The sequence below is a fragment of the Protopterus annectens genome, chromosome 3.part0, assembly GCF_019279795.1.
Source record: "Protopterus annectens isolate FY-2018-M chromosome 3.part0, PAN1.0, whole genome shotgun sequence".
In the NCBI taxonomy this organism is placed as follows: domain Eukaryota; kingdom Metazoa; phylum Chordata; order Ceratodontiformes; family Protopteridae; genus Protopterus; species Protopterus annectens.
Window position 1 is genome coordinate 330,055,208 of NC_056731.1, and position 18,618 is coordinate 330,073,825.

General features: G+C 44.2%; 1 protein-coding gene across 1 annotated transcript in view; it reads right to left on the reverse strand.

Moving 5' to 3' along the window:
• Nucleotides 1-7,942: 7,942 nt before the first annotated feature.
• Nucleotides 7,943-18,618, reverse strand: part of FIGNL1 (fidgetin like 1) — a 159,130-nt gene continuing 148,454 nt past the window's right edge. Inside the window, exon 2 of the mRNA XM_044064801.1 lies at nt 7,943-11,889. Coding sequence (XP_043920736.1) covers nt 9,777-11,879 — 2,103 coding nt within the window. The 5' untranslated portion in view covers nt 11,880-11,889 and the 3' untranslated portion in view covers nt 7,943-9,776. The remainder of the gene's footprint in view (nt 11,890-18,618) is intronic.

Sequence of the window (18,618 nt, forward strand, 5' to 3'; positions counted from 1 at the left end):
GGTTAGTTAAGAGACCCTGCAGGACTGCTGTAGCAAAACCTGCTCTGGATCTGGAGTATAAGGGTAAATTGTAATGCTTGGCAAAAGTATGCACAGAGCTCCATGTAGCAGCTTCTAAAATGTCCTTGGTAGCCACCCCTCTTAAAAAGGCTGTAGTGGTGGCTGTGGCTTTCGTGGAATGAGGCCTAATATTCACAAGAACAGTCTTTCCATGAAAGGAGTAGCAAAAGTGAATGCAATTTCCTATCCATTTTGAGATTGTCTGTTTGGAAATTGCTTTTCCTTGTGTCCCAGCAGCATATGCTACAAACAGTTGGTCAGTCTTTCTGTAACTTTTAGTTCTGTCCAAATAGTAGCGTAATTGTCTGTGGATATCCAGAGTGTGTAGAAGTTTCTCCCCTTTATTTTGTGGATTTGGGAAGAATGTAGGCAAATGAATTGCTTGGTTCAAGGATACTCTAGATACCACCTTTGGCATAAAAGTTGGGTTGGTTCTTAATGAAACTCTGTCCTGATGAAAAATAAGAAATGGCTGGACTGCCATTAAAGCTTGTAACTCAAATACTCTTCTTGCTGAAGTTATGGCCAGAAGGAATGCAGTTTTCCAGGATAGAAACTGTGGATCTGCCGATGCTGCTGGTTCAAATGGAGGAAGTGTTAGTTTTTCCAGCACAAAGTTAAGGTCCCAAGTAGGTAAAGGTGGTCTCCTTGGAGGATTGATGTTTTTGATTCCTCTGAGAAATTGTCTTAAGAGAGGATGCGAGAAGACAGGAGGATTTACATTGCATTCTGCTGAAATTGCTGAGGCATGTATTTTAATGGAAGAATAAGACAGGCCATTGTGGAACAATTCTGCTAAGTATTCCAGTATATGTGACATGTTCATCACTGTCACATCAAGGCCTTTTGTTGTGTTCCAAATGAGAAATCTTCTCCATTTTGCTGAGTATGCCTTCCTTGTGGAAGGGCGGCGAGCTTCCATAATAATGTCCTTTACCCTCTGGGATAAGCTGTCCTGGGAAGGAGTCATGTTATTCTCCAGGCAGTTAGCTGCAAGGTCTTTAGGTTGGGATGCAGGATCTTGTAATTGTTCTGCGTCAGAAGAAGAGGCCACGGTTTCGTCTGTGATGAGCTCTTCAACAGTGGGTACCAATGCTGCCTTGGCCAGTCTGGAGCTATCAGAATCACTTTTGGCTGTTCTGCCCTGATCTTCAGTAAATCCTTGGACATTAATGGAACTGGTGGGAAAGCATAGACTTTTCGGGCTTTCCAGCTGAAAGAGAGAGAGTCCACCTTCCATGCTTGTGGATGGTATGTCCTTGTGCAAAAAATTTTCAGTTGATGATTGTGGGGTGAGGCGAACAGATCTATCTCGGGCCTTCCCCATGTCTGTGTTATGAGTAAGAAGATGTCTGGGTGCAGCATCCATTCGTGTGCATCCATGGTAGTTCTGCTTAAGCTGTCTGCCAGAGTATTGTCTTTCCCTGGCACGAACTGGGCCTGTAGTTGTATACTGAGTTTCAAACAAAGATCCCATAGATTCATAGCCAGTCTGCATAGAGGGTAGGAGTGCGTGCCTCCTTGCTTGTTTATGTACCACATAACTGTGGTGTTGTCTGTCCTTGTTAGCAGGTGGCCTTGTTGAAGGAAAGGTTTGAAAGCCTCGATTGCATGTATCACTGCCAGCATTTCCTTTTGGTTTATGTGCATTTGCAGCTGCCCTTGAGACCATAGCCCTTGGATACATTTGTCCTCCATGTGTGCTCCCCAACCTCGGTCTGAAGCGTCCGTGGTGATGGTTTGGTTTGCTTTTGGTTTGAAGAAAGGCAACCCTCTGTTGGTCTGGCAGGCTAGAGCCCACCACAGGAATTCCTTTTGAAGGCAAGATATGATTGGAATCAGAGTTTCTAAGCTGTGACTGTGCTGAGTCCATACACTCCTTAGGTACCATTGCAATCTTCTCATATGTAGCCTGGCTTGTGGAATTAGTATTATGCAGGATGCCATGAAACCCAGGGCCTGCAGGATTTTCCTTGCAGTTAGCTGAGTTTGTCTTGTCAGATTCTTGAAGTAATCTGGAAGTTGTTTCTGTTTTTCTTCTGTGAGAAAGGCCATTTGGGTGGTTGTATCCAGATCTGCACCCAAAAAGGTTATCCTTTGGGATGGCACAAGTCTTGATTTTTGGATGTTGACTGTGTATCCCAAGGCCTGTAGTAGCTGGATGGCATAGTCCAAGTCCTTTAACAATTTTGTCTTGCTGTCCGCTTGTATCAGGCAGTCGTCCAGATACGGGTAGATTTGAATCCCCTGAAGTCTGCAGTGTGCAATTACTGATGCCAGGCATTTCGTGAATACTCTGGGCACAGTAGATAAGCCAAAGGGCAATGCTGAGAATTGATAATGCTCTGATCCTGCAAGAAATCTGAGGTGTCTTCTGCAACTTTGTCGAATGGGGACATGCAGGTATGCCTCCTTGAGATCTAGAGTCACCAGCCAAGACTCCTTGCCCAGCATGGGAAGAAGCTGCTGTAGGGTCAGCATCTTGAATTTCGGCACAATGAGGTAAGTGTTCAGTGCGGACAGATCGAGAATAGGCCTCCACTGATTTTATTTCCTTGGAACAAGGAATAGCCTTGAATAAAAACCTTGGCCTTGTTCTGAGAGAGGAACCTTCTCTATGGCTTTCATTTGTAGTAATTTGGTGATTTGCTTTAAAGCCTCCACCCTCTGATTTGGTGGCAGGTCTGGCATTCCTTTTCTTTTTGGCAATGTGTGGAAATGGAACCTGTATCCTTTGTCTATTATTTGCAGTGTCCATGAGTCCCTTGTAATGTAATGCCAATTTTCTGAAAATAAAGAAAGCTTTCCGCTCAATGGTGCTTCTAATTGAGCCCTGGTTGGCGGAGTCAAAAATAAGTCATTGTGTTTGTCCTGGTGTAGCAGTTGTTGTTGTTGTTCCTGCACTACCTCTCTGGTTGGGTGGCTGCCACTGACGGCCTCTGTAGTGGCCTCTAGCTTGCCCCCTACCTCTGGTACGCCTGTTCCTGCCTCTCTGTGATCTGTCTGAGTCTGGAAAGGACCAATTCTTAGTAGGCCAATTTCTGCTGAATCTCGGTGGTTGTACCTGCAGAAAGTCCTTGACTGTTTGCACAGATTTTGCCTTTTCTTCAAACTTCTTTAAGACCTCCTGGGCCGTGGAACCAAATAATTTTTTTTTTCCATTGGAGCATCCAGGAGCTTAGCTTTAACATGGTCCAGTAGAGATTGTTCCTTCAACCAGGCATGCCTTCGTATAACTGCCCCTGTCATTGCTGACCTACATGAAGCTTCCAGTGCATCATAGCCACATTACAGATAATGGTTGCTAACCTGCTGTGAGTTATGTACCAGATCCTGAAGAGATTTACGGTCAAGGGGCTCAGAGGAGGAAAGTTTCTTATACAATTCATCTAACAAATACTCTTGGTACTGAATCATATGGAATTGACAATTTCATGCCCTCATAGAAAGAGTTGCAGAAGTATAAACTTTCTTTCCCCATCACTCTAAAGCTCTAGATTCCCTTTCAGAAGGTAAAGGATTTTTAGCAGTGGCAGCTGCAACCCCTTTAGGGCCCTGTGAAATGGTTTCTGGATCTGCAGTGTGGGCCTTGTACAGGTGAAAATGAGAATCCGGAACCCTGTAGTACCTATCAGGTTTGACAGGAGCCGGAGGGAGAGAATCAGGGGCTGTACTAGCATCAGAGTACACATCATCAATAACATTCAAAACAGGAGGTATAGCCAAAGGCCTATGCTGAGGTAAACGTAAAAAGGTCCTTAATCTTTTTCTGGAATCAGAAAATTCCTGGCCCTGCCATTGGAAATGCTCTCTCATAGAATGCAGTGTCTCACCACAAGAAAACTCTTCAGGAGGGGAGGCCGAAGGAATAGATTCTTCAGCATCAGAATCCTCGTAGGCCGAATAAGCCTCCTGCTGGTGCTCTGACAACACAGATTCATCCGTAGACTCATCTGAAGAGTGGGGGTCAGAGGGCTCAACCCTGGGCCTTTTGTCTGGAGGTGGAAGAGAGCCCCTGTCCGGGTGAGGTTGAGAACCTCTAATTAAGGAGATAAGGTCCTCTGCTAGGCAGAGAATTTGAGTGCTGGTAGAAGGCTTCTGAGAGGTAGACTTGGGAGGAAAAGCTTTGGCAAGTTTGGCAGCTTTAGCCCTAGAGAAGGCCTTAATGGACATGGATGCAGGGGGTCTGGCTGCACCACGTGCAGGGGTGGACTCGTCTAAAGGAATGGTGTCGGACATGTCCCGGACACCGGTTTCCGTAGGTAGTTCAATGACCGACTCGGCCGGATCCTCCGAGGCCAAGGTAGTCAGTTGTAAGGTTTCGGGAACAGGAAGCACCAAGGACTCGGTTTCAGCCGAAACCGAGACACTCGCGGTAGGCCTGACCGAGGTTTCAGCCGAAACTGCGGGCTGCGAGGGTCGGTCCTTGTCCTTCCGTTTTTTAACTACATGTGAAGTCGGAGTCTCCGACGGCATTATATACGCAAATTTATCCCCAAAATATTCCTCGGCAAACTCCGACCGATGCCTAAGCGTTCGTCAGTTGAAGGAAGCACAGGCAGAGCAGGCTGAGACGTCGTGGTCTGGGCCTAAGCAAGGGAGACAGTAAGAGTGGAAATCCTTATCAAGTATTTGTTTCCCACAAGTTAAACAATTATTTACTTTATCTGACATCGGCGGAGGCAAGAAAGAGTCCCCAACGGGGTACTTAGCTTTTTCGAAGTCTTCGGTAGCTGAATCAAAGGAGCTGGCCGACCGGCACTTGCGAACTGCTTCTGCTTCGGGCACCGCGCGGCAAGAAAGACTGAGGAAGATGGCGTCGGCTGATGCTTTTATACCCCAGACGCTCTGACGTCGGGGAAAGTGCGACATCAGCCGAGGCCAGACCCAGACTTTGGAATCCGGCCGACCGAAGGGCTGCCTGAGGCAGGACAACCCATATGTTATGACTGCAGATGCATCCTTGAAGGACATCACTAATTTACCACTAAAAGTAAATAAAAAACGGTTTAACTGAACTATGGATCTATAACACTGTATCACACACTCAAATCGCTAGAATTTGAACCAGAAAACTCCTAAATTCCTCTCACCTAAAAATGCCAAGAGCTCATCCCTTATGCTTCAGAAGCCGCAGCAAACGAGATCTGAGGAATGGAGGGAGGTAGCAGGGCATTATGGGTAAGGGGGAGGAGCTCAGAGCTCATATCTTTAGCTTGGAAAGCTGCCGGCTCGGATCCAGGTCGGATCTGATACCCACAGGCTGCTGATCAAATGAAGTTAACTACTTCAGATCTTGTGTTCTCCAACTGAAACACTAGCACATTCTGAAGCAGTCTCACAGAAACAGAAATCCCTAGAGGGAGAATCAGAAACTGAACTCTCTAAAGACTCTCAGTTAGAAAACTGAGAAGAAAAACAAGCATCTATCCTTTCATCATCATGTCCAGATTCAGAATCTTAAATCTCTTCATGAAAAGAAGTCTCTCTCTTTTACAAGAAACCACCCTGTAAGAAGGATCAATAGCCTGAATCAACCCTTGAGCCAGACCCAGGAAACTACTCCTGTCTAGGGGAATTTGAGGAGGAGGATATGATACATCTTTAGTTTTTGTTTTCTTACTGACAGGGAAAATGGTGTCAACAGTGTTATTAATGGCAGCAGCAACTTCCTCAGAGATGGGCACAACATTTTGATTAAATAGGGAGGTCTTCCCTGTTCCCTCTCCCAGGACTGAGAAGAGTGGCTCTCCCATGCTCACTGAGGGCACCCCAATAGCTACAGAAGATGTGGCTAACCCCTGGTGCAGAGTGGCTGTTAAGTTACTACACTAGAGGGATCCAGGGTAAAAGATAAGTGGTCTGAGGAACAAGCCATGGCCACACCACCCACCCGCAGCTGTGGCAAACTGCTAGCCTGCTGTAGTAGAAAAGGCTGTTTACTTAACTTTTTCTTTTTTGTGGCTGGAAGAAGGACTGACCGTGGGATCAGTAGTTTGTTCCATTGTCAAGCCTTAAATGGTGTCTCTCTCCTAGGAAAAACAGGCAGCAAAAGCTGGTAAAAATTTAAAGGCACTTTTTTTTATCATAAAAACACAGTAAATAGCACTCTAAAACACTCTACCAGCCCCAAAAGTATAATAAACAGTTTCTCCACAACACTGTTTTCAATTACTTTAAACAAATTTTAAACAGACAGGAAAAAAAGAATAAGAATACTCCTGTTTAAAAGTACAGTTAAGTTTTATGACAGTCTGTTAAAATATACACTCATAGCTTAAAAATAACCTTGCTAAACAGGAATGTAAATAAAAACAAGCAATTTCAATAAAGTTGAACACGTTCCCCAAAGTGAACTCCTCTGTCCAGCAAAGGAACAACACAAGCCAACTGCTGATCCTTGAAAGCCTGCAGGAGGAGCTTACTATCCAGTGGCAGGAATGTTTGGAAGGGCTTGTTGCCCAAACCTGCCTTTTTTAGTCAGCTCAGCTCAAGCTGACTGATGGTTTTGGCACATGGAAGGTGTCCTGAAGCTTTGGAAACTGACCAGCTGTTATAGCCTTGGCATGATATACCGCAAACAACTAAGGCTACTGCAGCTGTGCTCAATATGATGAACACCTGTAGTGATGAATCAGGAACTACAAAATGGTGTAAAATATACAGAGAATAATTTGCAATGTAAAGTAATCACTTCAAGCACATGGTTAAAGAAGCATAAATAATGCAAGATCATTTAATGACAGACTGCTATAAAAATGCAACAGCTCAAGTAATTTCAATAATTTCAATTCTGAGTTGAGGAAGACTGTAGTTGTATAGCTTTCTATACTAGTCTTGGGGAGCAGCTACACACACATACAGCAGATGAAAGAAAGATTTTTACAGCAACAGAGCCAACAGTGTTAAAGGATGGACATTTTGCACATCTGCAGAGCGAACAGCATCAGAACCACTAGATCTAAGAACTTAACTTTTGCTTGTGACATAAATAAGACATGTTGGCAAGACATATATGTATATCAGAGGATCCCCATGATCTTTCCATGCTCTCCATCTATGTGAATCAGAGTCCATCCGTAACCCTATTTTCACACTAGGTCTGACCCCTATGTCTCCAATAGACAGAGGTGGACAGTAATGCCCAAACCAACACCCTACACACACACACACACACACACACACACACACACACACACACACACACACATTACTATATTATATTATACACACAACTTCTAGAAACTTTCTAACATACTACCTTTTAATAAACATCCATGATACATAGGGACACAAATGGGTTGGGGTTGCATGGCTGGGCTTATAATGGCCCTGGTGGTCGTTAGCCTAGCATATACCTTTTTAGAGGAACAGAGACAACATTCTTGAATGACAATTTAAGACAGGAAGGAAACAATGAAGTGAAGTCCTTAAAATTCTACAAACAATAATCTTTGACATTCAATGAAAACTCAGGAAATTGGTACCAAAATTAAGCTACCAAAAAGACTAAACATTTATCAGGCACAACAAAACCACTCTGTGCAGATCAAGTAGCACTAATGTGTAGAGAGGATGTCTTATGACTCAAAGCACATTTAAATATAATGTTATTGCAATATTCTTTCAAAAACCCTACATTCTTGCACACTGAATGCATTCTGAGAGGATGTACTTAATCCAGTAGAGGGCTGTGGGAGACGCTGTGCCTAAACAAGAACTCAGTGGGTGCAAGGCTAGCAATCTCATCTTGAACAAGATTGGGACCCATCACTGGGAGCATATACATACTCCCATATGGTAACTCATAACTATGGTCAAGTTAGAGGTTTGCCACTTCACCTACAGAACGGCTGAGGGGTGAGAGAGAAAATTGGAGGGACTAGTGAAAAAACTATGCAGATTCTGCACAAATGGCTTTTCACAATATAAAAACATGCTTAAAATCATGATAAATGGGTTTTCAGAGATTTATTATGTGGTTCTCCTACAAATAGTGGTGCATATGGACAAAGCTATAACTGGACAAACAACAGGTTACAGCTTCATCTGGATACAACACACATACTTCTTACTTACTTTAAATCCACTATTACACAACCGTGGGGGAAACATAGTGAATAACTGCCAGTGCTGTAAGAGAAGCAGACACAATGCCACCAACAATTCTTTAGCAGAATAAGCACTTACAACGCCTCCAAATGGGATCACTGAGTTGTAGCACTGTCCATCTGAGACTTGTCTAATGGTAGGGAAGACTTTGCTTTGAACAACTACTACTGATGTTACTACTTAAAAAAAATAATTGGATAAAACCAGAGACTGCCTGGAACACCTGACATGCAACAATCTTAAATTGTATTGCCTTACAAATATTGCTGAAGTCTTGTAACTTTTGCCAACCCATGCATATTTCTGAGTACTTGTATGTCTTTATCAACACTTACTAAGATCCAGGAAAATATTGCCTGAAGTAACTACTTATGCGCAGAAGGTAGCGATCAATTCGCTGCACCTGCAAAATAGCAGTCTACAACTATCTAGCTCAACAATAAGACCTATTTTACTTTACTCTGGCTAGATTTCACAGCTGAGCTTTACTACATTGTATATTTTACACTTTTCTTTAGAACACACTTGGAAGCAAACTGTTTTACGCTGTTTGTACATCCTTTGAAAGTTTCATGAATAAGTAAAACAGTTTCGCTGTTGAAAGTGTAAAGCTAACTGGAAATTATGTTTATGTACCTACAGTTATAACGTAAATGCAAAGAAATTAAATAGGTGCACAACTACATTCTACTGAGCAAAGAGTGAGATGAGAATAATAATAATCTTGCTTTCTGACTGCTGTCAGCAATTATGAATACAAGCCCAACAGTGTAGGCTTTGCTAGTGCTGGCACCTCATTCACTTTCAGATCTTTTACTCCCAACCCATTAGACCAAAAGCACAACCCAGTCCAGACTACACAATATACAGTTTTGCCCTTCTTAATTTCAAAGACACTTTCATAAACTGAAAATGTCATACTTTCCATTTGCGTCTGAATATCCATAGCTGACATCCCAGCTTTTTTCACTATAATCATATTATACATGCATATACTGACAGTCTGGTGTCATGAAATCCTTAAGATCTTAAGTCAAAAAGGCTTATGTCTTCAGTAATAAATAATGAAATAAATAAATATACAGCTACATGAAAAAAGACAAGCTGAACTGTGCATATTGTATACACATATGAATGAATCCTCCAAAGTCACGGACAGCTGTTCATTCTTCATGCAAGTTAGACAGGTGCACTAAACTGCAGTATAAAAGTCATAGAATCACTCACTGTATACTGGGGCTGGTTCCATTTTCAGTAAAATTAAAGACTGCTATACAACTTGAGTAGTATATTATCATCTCATGACTCAATCAATTATACTCATGTTCATTTAATAGACAGATTTGAAATATTCACATTCTGTTAAGTTTTCCCTTATGGCACGTCTCACATGTTAGTTAAATATAAAAATTAATTTACCTAATAAAAAGGAACAAACAAAAGCTATGATATAGGTCTGGATATGTGTAGCACTACTCCTCATGTTCAGCAATAATTATGTTTTAATGTTTGTAGAAAACCCTCTCATCCCCAGCAAATATACAGAAAGAAACGCACTGAAATACAAAAGTGTCAATCATCTTATTAAATTTTGTCAATCTCTATTAATGACCACAACCAAAAGTTCTGTTCCAATTTTCATACAGGTCTAAATCTTTTGGAGAAACACTAGGCCGAACAGTTTGAAAAGCATTTTCAAAGTCAATGTAAGCTATAGCCCGGACTTGATCAGGGGTAATAGATGAAATATCCATGACAGAAATGCTACGGATTGGACCAAGAGCAGCTTCTCTGCAGAGCTGTGTCATGTCTGCTCCAGAAAAACCCTCAGAGCGCTCAATGATTCTTTCTAGTTCTTCATCACTAAGGCAACAATTCTCACTCATCATCAGGTTAACTACTATCTGTTTCCTAGCTGAAGCTTCTGGTAGAGGGATATACAGTCTCTTAACTAGCCTCCTTCGAGCAGCTTCATCAATTTCTTGTGGCCGATTTGTTGCTCCTACTACAAGGATACGATCCTCTGAGGAGGTAGTTGCTCCATCTAACTGGATCAAAAATTCAGTTTTAATTCTTCTGGAAGAGTCATGCTCACCATCCACTCTTTGAGATAAAAGGGAATCAATCTCATCAATGAAAATTACAGCTGGCTGGTGACAGCGTGCCACTGCAAAAAGTGCACGGACCATCTTTTCCCCTTCTCCAACCCATTTTGATGTCAAGGATGATGCACTGATGCTGAAAAAAGTAGCACCAGACTGAACGGCAATACATTTACCTATCAATGTTTTTCCTGTCCCAGGAGGGCCAAAAAGGAGAATTCCTTTAGGAGGGCCACGTAACCCAGTAAATATGTCAGGCCTCAGCATTGGCCATACAACAATCTCCTTTATTGTTGCTTTAGCGAACTCCAGCCCTGCAATATCATCCCAGTTCACTGGAGGACCGTGGTCCATGATTTCATTCATGATGAGTTCAATCATTCTAGGTTCTAGGTTTTTTAATCGGTCATCAATAGGGAAAGCAGGTTCTGTAGAGCCAGAGGCAGGCTTTGATGCCATTCCCCCATATTCTTCCCCACTTTCTTGTTTCGGCACTGGAGGAACAAACTTGCTAAACAGTCCCCGAGATCTGCCTGCTCCCAAAGATTTTTTTACACCACCATATGACAAGGAAGGTACTCGCTGAGACTGGTTATTGTATTTTTTTTGTTGATCTACCCAGAGTTGTTCCTTTGCAGTTTTGAAACCAGCCCCACTGTTTTCTTCCTCACTTTTTCCATTCCCAGAGTAAAACTTTTGCTGTAGAGAAGCAGGGTTTTGGTTATGGCAAAAGGCACTACTAACATTCAGTTTGCCACTTCCATCACTAGATTCATAAAAAGCTTTTCGTTTGGCTGCACTGCTGGATGATGTGGAAGCAGCAGAGTGGCCAGGAAAAACACTGTGCTGCCTTGATCCAGTACTGCCTGCTAAATTTGACCCATGGGCAGGTTGCACAGAACCTGAATAATTATTACTCCTTTCACTTGCTGCAAACGGTGTGTTTAAGAAAGTTTTATTAGATGCCACATTGTAAAACAAGGAAGCTGCACCCGGAGCTAAGATCTGTTTAGAAGCAGTAAACTGTGTAGTGTTTTGGACACACTGCACCAATGAAGAGGTCTCTGTTGGAGCATGATCTAATGTGTTTTCTAAACTTCTTGACATCTTACAGTTGGAGTCCCCAGTTCTGCTGTTACCCATAACTGGAAGATGAATGCCATTATCTGAAGCACTGACCTCTTTTCCAACCACTACAGAGGCATCTGCTGGTGATACAGCATTCTTTCCCTTTCTCCCAGCCTCCAACATCTCTTGTACACACTTTAGATTAAAAACATTATCTGGTGTTAGAGAGGACTTCCACTTCTTACTGTCATTTCGAGGGCATTTTACCAAAGACAAGACACTATCAGCATAATTATTAACCCCAGTCTCAGGATTGTCAGAATCAATAATAGCAGAATATTTTTCAGTATATTTTTTTAAGAGGTTGGTAGCACAGGCCTCAGAGATTTCAGAGTTTGCCCATGCATACTGAATTTGTAATATCTGTGCACGAAAGGCATCGGCCTTCTGTCTAGGTAAGCAGTTACCCGAAGTAACAGTAAAGTAATTTTTCTGCCACTCAGTTAAGTTCAAGAGGCTTGAACTTGGCATCTGCATCTTTGAAAACCTAAAATGAAGAACAGAAAAAGATGTTCAGTATTTCAGTAACTAAGACACTGTATACATCTATCTTGCCTATAATCCTTAACATATGAAGATTTCCACTCATATTTCAATACTACTACTGTACTAAATTATTACACGGCAACTTGTAAGATAATTTTAAAATTAAGTGACTAAGATGTAATAAGAGATAGGCAGGTTTCCAAACTACTTGTGAAGAACTTTTCAGTTTGCTCTCACTGCAAAAATAATTTAGACTAAATTAGTTGGAATATGATCAGGAAGTTAAATTCAGCCTTCTGGATTACAACTTGAAAGTTATCCCACAACCATTTTAAACACGTCCTAATCAAAGAAAACACAGTTAACATATGATCTTTATTACTCTCTATACTTGTAAACATTGAATAAAAAGAAGTTATGTACTTACCATAACATTCCATGTGAGTTGTTCATCTCGCCTTCATTCTTACACATGGGTTCGGAGCCAATTTATCGGCTCTGAGTCGGCCGCTTTACTAGCTGAAGATCTCAAAGTAGCTCGAGGCCAGTTCTCTATCCCATGATGCTCTCCATCCTACTTCAGATCTAGTTTACTGAACCCAGCATGCACAGATATAACCCAATAAATACTCCAACCGGAGTAAGAAGTCCCAGAACAAGACCACCAGAACCCCAAGTCTACTCGTTCTTCGAGACCCTGGAGGGGGAAGGCGGGTGGGAAGCTAAGAATGAAGGCGAGATGAACTACTTCCATGGAACGTTATGGTAAGTACATAACTTCTTTATGTGAAGTTGTTCAATTTCACCGTTCATTCTTACACATGGGTAGTGTCCCAAGCACCCTATTCCTGGGTGGCTCAAGGGAGTACATTCCTGAGAACAGTGGAACCAAAGGAAGCCCTGTCCCTGGAGGCCCTGTCCACTTTGTAATGAGTGATAAAGGTATGCGCTTAGACCAAGTGGCAGCTGCACATATAGTGTCCAAAGGCAAACGAGCCGCATAAGCAGAAGAAGTGGAAACAGCCCTAGTGGAGTGTGCCTTCACACCATGATCTAATGTTTGGTTTGCTGGAGTATATACATTTAATGCAGTCAGTTAACCATTTGGAAAGGGTAACTTTAGAGACTGGTAATCCTTTCTTAGTGTAAGCATGAAATACAAAGAGTTGGTCAGATCTTCTAAATTCCTTTGTCCTGTCCAAACAGAATCTCAATTGTCTGTGGACATCAAGTTTATGCAACATATACTCCAACTTATTAGAACGATTACTGAAAAAGGTTGGAAGTTCAATAGTTTGATTCAGGTTAGTCTCGGAACAAACCTTTGGTAGGAATGAAGGATTAATCCTCAGTGATACTCTGTCTGGGTGAAAAAACAAATATGGAGGTTTGATAGAAAGGGCTTGAAGCTCAGACACCCTAGGTGCTGAGGTAATGGCCACCGAGAAAATAGTTTTCCAAGAAAGAAACTTCAAATGGCAGGATGATGCAGGCTCAAAGGGGGGAAGAATAATACGTGACAACACAAAATTTAGACTCCCAGGAGTAAAGGGTTGTCTAACAGGCGGCCTAAGATTTATGGTACTTTTCAGGAAGGCCCTACATAATCTGTGAGACATAAAATTAGAACCTTCAGCTTCGAGGTGAAAATTCGAAATTGCAGCCAAATGAACTCTAATAGTGGCAGCTGCAGCACCTTCATGAAAAAGCTTAGATAGGAATTCCAGGATACTAGTAATCGGGGCAACATAAGGATCAATGTTATTCTGGGAGGCCCAAAAAGCAAATTGCTTCCATTTACTAACATACACCTTTCTGGTGGAAGCCTTATGCGAAGATACAAGAATATGCTGTACCTCAGAAGAAAATTTATGTGACCTGGCTAGGTTGGGAATCGGAGCAGCCAAGCTGTCAGTCTGAGGGAAAGAAGGGAGGGATGGAGGGCCCTGGATGAATGTGTCAGCAGGTCTGGAACTGGGTCCAGAAACCAAAGTTCCTCCAGTTGATAGAGTTGGAGGAAGGGGAATCAAATCTGTCGAGGCCAAAAACAGGCTATTAAGATTACAGTCCTTTCCAGGCTTTTGGCTTTCTGCAAAAATCTCGGGATCAGGTTGGAAGGCATACAGGAGTCCCGGGGGCCAATCGTGTACAAGCGAGTCCCTTGGGCTGTCCCCTGGAGGGGGATTCAGGGCAAAGTAGCTTCTGCATTTGGCATTCACAGGGGATGCAAACAGGTCGCAGCAAGGCTGGTCCCATCTGCGGAAAATCATCTCTGCAACTTCATCTTTGAGAGACCACTCGTGTAGCAACAGAATGGCTATGCTCAGTTTGTCCGTTATCACGTTGTATTTCCCCGGGATATGCATTGCTATCAGAAAGCGCCCGGTGGATACTGCCCACTGCCAAATTCTCAAGGCCTCTCGACACAGAGGGTAAGACTTGGTTCCCCCTTGCTTGTTGATGTACCAGACCACAGACATGCTATCTGCCTGTATCACAATCGTCCCTAGAGGGAGAGAGTCATGGAAGTGCTGCATTGCCAAAAGCGCCACTCTCAGCTCCAGAACACTGATGTGCAACTGTGACTCTTGTCTCCAACCAGGTGCCTTGGGCTGTTCTTCCCTGAAAAAGCCCCCCCCTCACCCTATCAGAGAAGTGTCCGTGGCTGATGGCAGGGGAGAAACAAATTGGTGACCCACTGTAACTTGATGGCTGGTCAACACCAGTGAAGATTCTTCTTGCAAGAGGCTGTAATCATGATTAAGAATGACATTGGAAGTTGTTGGTAAGACCACTGGGTGAAGAGTAACCAGTGAAGAATCCACATGTGCATACGTCCCAGAAGAACTGCTATGAGCATAGCTGCCATGGTACCCAATATCTTCAGTACTTGAGAGGCTGGTACTTTTCTTCTCTGCAAAATGTTTGAGACCTGGTTTTGGAGAGCGGCTATTCTGTCCAGGGGCAATTTTACTGTGGTGGTGTCTAGTTCTGCTCCGGTAAAGGAGATACGCTGCAATGGCTACAACGCAGACTTTTCAAAGCTGATAGTGATGCCTAACTGAGAGCAGAGATTGAGTGTGTGATCCCTGGATAGAATGAGTTGATGCCTGGAGGTGGCGATAAGGAGCCAGTAGTCCAGATACAGAAACACTCTGAATCCTAGATGCCTCAGGTGAGCCGTAACCACTGCCATGCATTTGGTAAACATTCTGGGAACTGTTGTGAGTCCAAAGGGCAGTGCTCGGAATTGGTAGTGACTGTCTCCCAGCCGTTAACGCAGATGATCTCTGTATGGTCTGGCCATCTTGATATGGTAGCAAGCATCCTTGAGATCTATAGAGCACATCCAATCACCCATTCCGAGGAATGGGAGAATAGACTGAAGTGTGATCATCCGGAACTTCTCCTTCTTTACAAATGTATTGAGTCTGCTGAGATCCAAAATGGGCCTCCAGTCCCCTGTCTTCTTTGGAACTAAAAAGAATCTGGAGTAAGTTCTGGATCCTATCTGATCTGCTGGGACTGGCTGGATGACTCCTTTTCCTGCAGCCTCTAGATTTCTATGGCTGCTTGATCTCTGACATTGGGTGGAACGTCTGGGATTTTTTTCCCAACAGGTGGGTTTTCTAAGAATGGAATGATGTAACCTCTGGTAACGATGCTTTGTACCCAAGAATCTCTTGTAATTCCTAGCCAGGCATCTGGATACAAAGCCAAGCAACCCCCGACTGTCTCCAGAGTAATACAGTCGGGCCTCTTTTCAGGAGCTCTGATAGGGCTTACCAAGGAACTGATCCCTGTCGCCCTGGTTCTGCGGACCCCCTCTGCCACCGGGGCTGCGTCTTCCATTATTACCCCCTCCTCTGCCCCTGGAGGGGAGTTCACTGTGTGTGTTCTGGAAAGCTCCTTGGGACTTTCCGAACTACATTTTTCCGCCTTTCTGCCCTTTGGGGTATGGTCTGGTAGGGGTGAAAAAATGGATTCCTACGGCAGATAAGAGTCTTTCCCTCTTGCTCACACCTAGTGAGAGTCTCCTTGACTTGGGGCCCGAAAAGAGACGAGCCATCGAATGGGGTGTTGACAAAGGAAGACTTGAAGGCTTCCGCAAAGGAGCATAAGGGCATCCAGGACTATCTCCGAAGAGCTATTGCTGAACCATCGGCTGCATAGGAAATGAGCCGCATGGACAAGTTAACTATGGAATTAAGGGTATTAAGCTGGGCTGTCATCTTCTCAGAGACAGCTCCATCTGTACTACCCTGCAGAGTATCTCCGAGCTCTTTTTGGAGATCTCTTTGAAGATGGGTAAAATGAGTCAAGTAGTTAAGCGATCGCATAGCAAAGGTTGCAGAACTAAAGATGTGTTTCCCATACATGTCTATAGTCCTGGAATCTCTATTAGGAGGATGGACAATAGAAGTAGTTTTGGACATCTCATTCTTGGTGGCAGCCGTCACCACCATGGCATCAACCAGAACTCCCTTAGTGAGGAACATCTTGTCTTGGGGGAAGGTGATAAACTAAGTATCAGGAGCCTCCCACGCCCTTCGAGCAACCAATTCTATTAGTTCATCAAAAGGTGGAGTCGCTCAGGAGGTGGAAGGTTAAGACCCAAAGGCCTTCAGGAGCACCACCACATCCTCAGTAGGGCTAACGGACTGCCAGTCACCCCTCTGCTTAAGGAGTTCCAGGATATCAGCAAAGGAGATATCCTCTGAGGGGGACCGTGGGGACCTTTCTGATTCCTCTAAGTCGGTATCTGATGTCAAGGACTCCTGTGGGGAATCTAAATGCCTCCTCTTGCAAAGTCTGTTCCTGGGAACCTCATCAGTGGGAGCTTTTGGTGAGGTCTCAGTACAACAAGGGTCACCCGATGGGGTTACCTGAGGATCCGGGCCTTGACACTTCACAAGGACCTGCGATGTAGAGTCAGAAAGCGGCACTTTAGGGGAGGAGGAGGAGGGACCTGATGACGTGCGTGTCTTGGATGACATAACCCTCTTCATAGCATCGAAGGCACCATTGCTCCGACCTGAGGAAGCCGTCAGTTCTGAAAAAGATGGCAACTTTCCCGGTGCCGAGACAGTGGGCTCCGAACCAGAGGATGGAGCAGAGCTCATCCGTGCCAAAGCTCCGAAAGGAAGGATCGGAACCGACGCATCGGTTCAACTCTCCCCTGGAACCGACCAGATAGTGTCGGCTCCCAAACTCTTCCAATGGTACCAAAGAAGTCAGGGTTGACGGAGCCGATGACACTGGAACAGGCCTCGGCTCTGAAGACTCCACTCCACAACTATCAGATCCTCCTCCCTCGGCTCCGAAGGCCCCGCTCGGCTCGGAGGAGGAGTAGTCATAGCAGGTGGGATAGTTAGGCCCCGAAACCAGTTGGGTCGAGGCCGATAATTTAGCCAGTGCCAGGTTCTCCAGAAGCCTCTGCACCACCCGGTCCATATCCACATCAGAGAGGGTCCTCGAAGAACGAGTCGAAGGAACCAAAGAAGCCATTGATTGAAGGATAGGCGATCTCAAGGTTTCGGAGACTGGCTCCAAGACCGGGGACCGGCTCCGAAGACTGCGGAACTGGCGACCGCATCTTCACGATAAGGCTTGGAGCCGATGACTTGGGCTCCGAGGAAGCCTTAGAAGACTTCGACCCCTTCGATGACTTGGAGGTCTGGTCAGCCTTGTCCAAGGACTCCTGAAAATCTGGTTTCAATAACCCTCTATCCACCAATGTCCTTCGTCTCTCAAGTAAAACCCTGCTACTAAAGGAATGGTGAATTGGCCCTAAGCAATAGACGCAATTCACATGGGCATCCGTGATGGACATCTGCCCGCATTTAGGGCACTTTTTAAAACCTGATTTTTGCTTCTCCTTTTGATCAGCCATACTAGGAGCAAAGTACAGTTTTGTACCTGCCATAAATGTAGATGTTCGAGTGTAAACACTGCTGCAGTCATTACACTTGGGTTATCCTGCCATCAGGCGGTTCCCCAGTTGGCCTGAGTTCCAAAGTCTTGGTCCGGCGTCGGTTGCTGTCGCCTCCTCCCTGACGTCAGTGCGGCAGGGGTATACAAGATGCAGCCGACGCCATTTTCTTCAGTTTTTCTTGCCCCAGATGTCAGGTGCCCCCAAACAGGTAGGCAATTCAAATTGCTAGTAAAATATACAAAAGAAAAGCATTTTTAGTTACCAGCAAATACTCCCCATAGGTAATAAAGGGTAGATGACCTAGGTAAGTACCAGAAAGTAAGAGGGGAAGGAGGGAGGGTAACCTGGACTGCAGCAGTGTTTACACTCAAACATTTACATTTATGGTAGCTACAAAACTGTACTATGTTCATCGTGTTACACTGCTGCAGTCATTACACTTGGGTGGAATCCCAAAGCTGGGGTAGGGAGGCTGGATCTATAAGGCATTAGGGGTGGCTAGAAGGCCCTGCAGTACAGCAGTGGCGAAGCCAACTTTGGATTTGGAGTATAAAGGCAAATGGTAATGTTTGGTGAAGGTATGCACAGAACTCCATGTTGCTGCTTCCAAAATATCCTTGGTAGGTACTCCTCTGAGGTAGGCAGTTGAAGTGGCTGTTGCCCTGGTGGAGTGAGATCTAATGCTGCTAGGTACAGGTTTCCCATGGTGGGTATAGCAAAAATGTATACAGTGTCCTATCCATTTTGAAATAGTCCACTTTGAATGGCTTTTCCCTGTGCTCCTGCAGCGTATGC